The 7,068-nt window shown below is 40.5% G+C and overlaps 1 protein-coding gene across 6 annotated transcripts in view; it reads right to left on the reverse strand.

Moving 5' to 3' along the window:
- IGF1 (insulin like growth factor 1) overlaps positions 1–5,703 on the reverse strand; it is a 78,930-nt gene extending 73,227 nt beyond the window's left edge. For 3 of the 6 annotated variants that reach the window (XM_059186681.1, XM_059186685.1, XM_059186682.1), the window contains exons 1-2: positions 3,521–3,622; positions 463–619 (exon numbers count right to left, since the gene is read on the reverse strand). In XM_059186681.1, coding sequence (XP_059042664.1) covers positions 463–619; positions 3,521–3,535 — 172 coding nt within the window. In that variant the 5' untranslated portion in view covers positions 3,536–3,622. Of the gene's footprint in view, positions 1–462; positions 620–3,520; positions 3,623–5,163; positions 5,224–5,383 lie in introns of those variants that run through there. The other 3 variants (XM_059186679.1, XM_059186680.1, XM_059186683.1) reach the window with 3 other exon arrangements.
- Between the last annotated feature and the right edge of the window lie 1,365 nt (positions 5,704–7,068).

Raw genomic sequence — 7,068 nt, forward strand, 5'->3', positions numbered from 1 at the left:
TCCCTGGTGCTTTCGTATTACATGGTGACATCTGGGATTTGCCCCTTAATTCTTTTTCCCAGTCCACCTTACTATTTTACTCGGAATTACCTAGCACTTAAAACAGGCCTTGGTGTTTCCATATGTTTATATGGGCATCCACAGATCACAAAAACAAAAACTTCAATTCCCCAGGGTCATTCTGTCCCCTTCCTTTTACTTAAAGGAAAGGGATAGTGAGGGTAGAGTACAATAATTTTGGGAAAGCTCGGCAGGAAGCAGTTAAAAGACAAACTGCTAAGGAGGAAAATTCCATCCTAAATCTGCAAAACCTGCCACAGCCCCGCTGACACACTAGGCTTAGTTTAAGGTGAGGAATCTTAGAGGCAGAGGACGGCAGCCAGCCATGGGCAGTCGCTCAGTTATTCACACACTCCCTGCGGTTGTAAATCCACAGAGCAGTGAGAGGGGGGGGCTACTTACTGAAATAAAAACCCCTGTCTCCACACACGAACTGAAGAGCATCCACCAGTTCAGCCCCACAGAGCGTCTCTGGTCCAGCTGTGGTGGAGCTGGTGAAGGTGAGCAAGCACAGGGCCAGGTAGAAGAGATGAGAAGAGGACATGATGTGCAGCTTTACCTGCCAAAAGAATAGAAGGATGGTCATGTTTGCTCCTTGGTCCCTGCAAGGGCCGTGGGGGTGAGACAAAGGTGCATCAGCCCTAGCATTCCATTATTGCCATTAGTTAGAACTACCCTGCACAGAATTGCAACAGAGTGCAAGACAGACCACAGGGTGGTGTAAACTGAGCATGGCTTGGCATCAAACAACCTGTGTTTAACCCCCTTGCCACTCTGGACTTCACTGAACCTCTTCTTTACAAGTTCCATGGCAATTCAATGAGATAAAATAGCTAGAAACATTTACTATATAAGTGGAAAATGGAAAATGCTATTATCACGGTAGAATTCTATAGCACTCAGAGATCCTGATAAACCTTTTGAATTATCAAAGGTTAAACTATGCTCATTCCAGATTTGGGGCCAAATACATTTTATTAATTTAAATTCTCTAAAGATTGTTGTCCACAGATGGCATAGGCATTCATTATGGACCAGAATATTAAGTTAACTAGAACAACATTTTCCAGCTACTGATTAAAGATAATTTACTGTGGATAAAAAAGTCTTTGAGAAAATGTTATATGTCATTATAGTTTTTTTTTTTTTAATTTTATTTATTTATTTGTCAGAGAGAGAGCACAAGCAGGAAGAGTGACAGGCAGAGGCAGAGAGAGAAGCAGGCTCTGTCTTGGACAAGGAACCTGATGCAGAACTCGATCCCGGGACCCTGGGATCATGACCTCAACCGAAGGCAGCGGCTTAACCAACTGAGCCACCCAGGCATCCCTACAGGGTTTTGTTTTTGTTTTTGTTTTCACTTAATCAGAGAGAGAAAGAGAGAAACAGAGACAGAGAGGAAGACAGAGAGGCAGAATAACTTCTTACCTGGGGAATATCAACACTTAACAAAACCGCAAGTGGAAGTGAGAACAAAACAAAACAAAACAAAACAAAAAACCAGAAACAGGAAAAATAGGATTTAGGAATGAAATTGGCTCATGCTAAGTAGACCCTACATCTTCTGTATTCTAAAGCCTTCTGTGTCAAGTAAAATATCAAGTCAACATATGCGGAGAGATTGCCTTCCATGAACAGGGCATTGGGCTCAAAACCTGCAAAAGATTTTTTTTTTTTTCTGTCACAGGAATTCTGACTTTATGTCTTAGAGGGACTTAAGTGTCTCTGTAACCATTTTATAGCATAATATACTGAGGGACCCCCATAATAGCCAAATAACAGTCTGGCTGAAGGCAGAATTTCTGTGGCTTAGGGCTTCATCCTCTCTCAAAGTAGTAGAAACAACGTTAAGGTCGCTAAGGTGATCACTAACTTTTCCATATCGCTCCTTGTGGCACAAAGATGTGGCTTCTTCCAGGAAGCCTCCCAAGGTGAGTAGCTTCACTTCCCTTAGATGCATTTACTTTCAGTGGTCTTAGAAGAATCATTGGCCGGATGAAAGCAAGGGACCTTATCAAAAGGGTCATGGAGTTACGCTGGAAGCGATCATTATAAAAAGAGGATTTCTGAACCTCACAGTAGTGGCAGGCCCATTCAACTCCAACCCTTTTGGTGAAACAGACTCAGTCATTTGCCTTCCTGGCCCTCCATGAACTCAGAACCTAATGGCTCTCTACATCAGTGGCAGAGTTTGCTCCATCATTTTAATTAAGATTTCCATTTTTGTGGCCACAACTTCAGCTCAGCAACTGGAAAAAAAAAAAAAACTTTAAATCCCTGACTCTCGTTAACACAACATAAATACTTAGTTAATGCTTGTAAAACAGTTTAAGATGAAAAGTGCCCTCCATTTGCAAACCATCATAAATAATGGACATAAAATAGAAGAGGAGGTAAAAGCTCAACTGAACACTTCTTCCATTTTCTCAATAGGACCTCTGCATGGAAACCCTCTATCCCCACAGAGCCAAAGCCACCAAGACTGATAGAAACAGATTCTCATCCAATCTGCATTTTTTTTTTTTTTAGTCATAAAATAATTGGGGGTTTTCCCCTTCAGTATTTCCAGTGGAAATCGAAACAGTTCCAACCTGTCTGGATTTCATTGCCTTTTTCAAAAGAGCAAACTCCGAATTGATCTTATAGAACATACCCCACACTCTGGCAATGGGCCAGTTCTAGAATGCATGCTATTCTGCCAATCTTATTCCTCCATCCCTCCCTTCTTTGTTGAGTTTATAGTAATGCTGAAGGCCAAGCACCTGTAACTGAAGATGGCTTGAAGTTCTTCAGTTCTCGTGAAATCCATGGAAAGAGGTAGCCTTAGTGAATTAAGAACTCCGTGAGATGTCAGAACTGTATTTTACATAGTTATTTCTGGCATAACACATGTAAGTTCTCACATATAGACCACTGGCACTTCAAAATATAGATTTATTTTTTATAATTTTTTTCTTTTTTCTTTTTCTTTTTCTTTCTATTTTGCTGAGTTATGTTGTTAGATTAAATATCAGCACTTACAGTTCTAGGATAAGAGAAAACCTCCACTGCATTTTCTTTTAGTTCAGGGAACAGTCCAGCACACCCACAGAGAACCAGAGAATTTTATCACATTATGTTCCCCCCAATGAAAGTAATAACAAACTTGCTTAGGGGTTAAAAGTTTGAAACAAGTGGCCCCATATGTCCGTTCTTTTCTTGTTCGTCTATTTTGCCAGGCACAAAAGAAACAAAGAGAGAGAAAGGAAAGATAGAGAGAGAAAGGAAGGAAGAACCAGAAGGAGAAGAGAAAAAAAAAGAAAAAAAGAATTCAGAGCACTGTTTCTCAAAAATCATTCCCAAATTCAAAATTTAAGAGACCTTTCTTTTTTATCTTAAGTAAATGGAATATCAATTGATTCCAGATGTGCTGAAAATGCCCAGCAAAATTTAAGGGCAATAGTCATAAGAAAATACTCACTGTAGGTGTAACCATTTTTTGTGTGTTCCAGATCTTTTACAGCAGGTCAGGGTGGGTATTATGAAGCTGATATGAATAGAAAACTGAGGACTTAAAAACATGTGCTGCTTTGTGGGTGGGGTTTGTGAAAGCATCTAGTTACATTTGGAGACCCAGGCAGGTATGCCATTAGCCTGGGTAAACTGCCTTTGTCCATTCGAACAATGAACAAATTGCACAGCTGGGATTTGAGTCCATCTTCCCCCTCCAACCCCCCCCTTTTACCCTTGACCCCATCCACCCACCCCCTGCCAGCTCAAGGCACCAATTTACATTGTGTGCCTATTGTAGCTGCTCAGAACAGGGATCCCAAGCTCCAGTCTTCTGCCCTACCCCCTTCCCTCTGAACCAAAACACTTACAAATACCTTGAGACTCACAGTACAATCAGCTTGTGAGTTCTGCCTCTAGGCAAGACACCTTTACTTAATTGAATTACATTTGAAGGACCATGCAGCTCCCTTAAGCCACTTCTTGCTCCAGGTACAGGGGAAAAGCAACAACATTGCTATTACTATTTCTGAAACGTTCATTTGGAGACAGTTTTCCAAACTTGTAATCAGTGCAGAGATAACACTCAACGACACCTTTTATGCTCACCTAAGTAGTGAGACAAAAACCTGAGCTGTCAGACCACATATATATATTATATATATAGTATAGTATATAGTACATAGAGAGAATTCATTTCTTTTAAAAAGCAAGATAGTCAGCATGTGTCTTGGCAACTGGAAGGTAGCAGAATCAGGTGCCCGACAAAGATGTATTCTTAACTCCTAAGCCACTTACTTGACTAAGAAAAATCCTAGTGGTGGAGTATTTGAAAACAGCGAATGAATGCTGTACTAAGTGGCAAGGACGTTTTATGAATTGAGCTCTTAGGCAATTGCACTTAGGAGCCAGTGACAGCGGCTTAAAAATGCTTGCAAACTGGAAAAACACAAGTCTTGAAGGATATAATTTTGCTGAGAATGGAAACTTGAACTAGGGCCAGTGATTGGAAACGAGAAGTTGGCATTAACAGCGGCAGCCAAATTTACCTAAAGAGACTTTACAACACCGAGTATAAAAATCAGAGTTTTACAACACAAAAATCCCAAGTCCAAACTTCACCTATGAAAGTCCCCTTCCAAAGAGAAAACTTAAACATGCAGTTGCTAGAAAGTTTCCGCTTTCCATATATACAACATGCATTTGTTTAAATCATACAAATATGCAGGGTCAGCAAGAGTTGTCAAGTTCTGTTTCAGAAGAGCATATTAAACTTCGCTGTAACTTTGACTCTCTGGGCAGAAGTGCAGAGAGTTTTGGGACCTTAGCTCCAAAGATCATATTTAAAAGCTTTAACATCTCCTAAAAGGTAACTCTTCATATGTAGCATGCTTGTAATAAAAAGTCCTGACAACTTAAACACACACACACACACACACCCATATGCATACACATGAACACAGTCTTAAAAATAAAACATCTGCACCTGCAAAAAAAAAAATCCAAAAGTTCATATCCATGCTCTATAGCCCTTAACCATAGTCAGGATTTAAAGGAATCGTCTATAATGATACCACAGAAGCCCTGTAGAAGTGGAGGATTTAGCATAAGTACCTTGCAATAGTTTCTACTCATACAGATATCTGTGTAAAAGCATCCATCTCCCGGAGCTAGTTTTTCAGATCCCACAGAATTGCATATTCAGCAATTTATAAATAACTCCCAGTTCCGAAACAATGAAAATTCTAAAGTGAATAACATTTCTAGGCAGAAGCAAACAGTACACAATTTAAAGAAAATTCCCCAATGACTTCAAAGAGTAAGAAATATTTACCTTCAAGAAATCACAAAAGCAGCACTTAAATAATTGGTTTGGAAGACTGCTGATTTTTCCCATTGCTTCTGAAGTGCAAAGTCTGGAAATGAATTGGTTAGCAGGAATAATGAGGCAAAAAGAAATCCAGAGAGATGGGAGATGTTGAGAGCAATGTCACATTTCAATTTTGAGGACTTTATTCCATTGCGCAGGCTCTATCTGCTCTGAATTTAGCAGTGACAGTGAGATTTAGCAAACAGAAGAGGGATTTAGAGAAAATCCTCACATTTATCTACAAAACACAGACACTGTAGACAGGAAACAGCTGGGGGAACATTTGCCTTCTCTCTCTCTCCCTCTTCTGGCAAAGTTATCGAGTAAGGACTTTTTTGGGCATGGTGACAAATAACATCATACCTTTGCATTTTAAAACTAGAGCACAGAAGCATTTTTTTTCCCTTAAAAGAATGTGTGTGAGTGACAGGATTAGCAGACATTAATATACTGATGCTGCCATAGAAAATAAGGATCTGTTCTCTGATTAACTTTCTACTGGGCATGGAGACAACACATCTGCTAATACACCTTACCGGTATTAAAGGAACATACGATGGGGGATGGGCAAGCAATTTAATATTCCAGGGCAAATGCAAAATTAAAAAACAGAAATGAAGAAAAAAACCATCTCGAGCAAACCTCACAATTTTAACCCTGAAACGACTGGGATAAAGTAGGTTGGAAGACAGCACTGGGGTGACCCCTTGTCCTAGTTGCCAAGCAAGGGGAATGATCTCATTTCCTAGAACCTAGAAAAGGGGCAGGCAGCATTGCAGTTGGCTCCCTTTAGGACACTGTCTCATGCTTTTTGCCCGTGACAGGGCAAAAACTTTGCTAAGCTATAAAGCCAATTGAAAAAAATAAAATCTTTTTCTTCCTTTCTCTACTAGGCTTCCTATCACCAGTGCCGCCCCCGCCCCCGCCACCCTGCCACTGCCCCACCAAGGGGAAGGGCACTGAGGGGCAAACTTCTTTTCCACTACTCATATTTTTCTGCATAACTCAAACCTGTGTGTGTGTGTGTGTGTGTGTGTGTGTGTGTGTGTGTTTTCTTTCTCCAATTTTTGTGTATTCTAAATAACACCAGCTGGCTAGCAATACCCTCTCAAGGGTTATGATGTCATTCAAATCCCTCAACTGGATGAGTGGCCAGCAACATGGTCCAAACCAGCTGTTTTGCTATTTATAATGTATACTTGCCTTTGCCATTGAGAATCAAGTTCTGATCTTTTATCAATACAGTTTGTACCAATTGCTCTTTGGTTTTGTGAGATAGTAGATAAGAAAGTGGATTATGAAATAAGGTTGCAAAAGCCCAGATCAGACATAACACTTTCCCTAGATGTCTATCCAAGCTTGGTTTCCCAGGGTTGGTGGAAATAACCTGGACCTTGCATTTCTCTCTCGTGATTCTCAGGGGACTTGATGAGACTGACGCAACCACTGAAAACAGAGGTCTGCTGGATACCCTAGTCTGGACCTTTATGTTGTCCTGTGGCCGGAAAATTGTTTGCAGAGGTGAGTGCCCTCAAAGTAAAACCTGGTTGGTTTTGAAAGGGAGCTGGGGCTGGTCAAGTCTTCTGTGTAGTTAATAACTTACGGCAATGTTTACCTTCTAAAAAGAAGAATTAAAAATCTGGAGTTAT

This window comes from Mustela lutreola, chromosome 8 (genome assembly GCF_030435805.1).
Source record: "Mustela lutreola isolate mMusLut2 chromosome 8, mMusLut2.pri, whole genome shotgun sequence".
NCBI lineage: Eukaryota > Metazoa > Chordata > Mammalia > Carnivora > Mustelidae > Mustela > Mustela lutreola.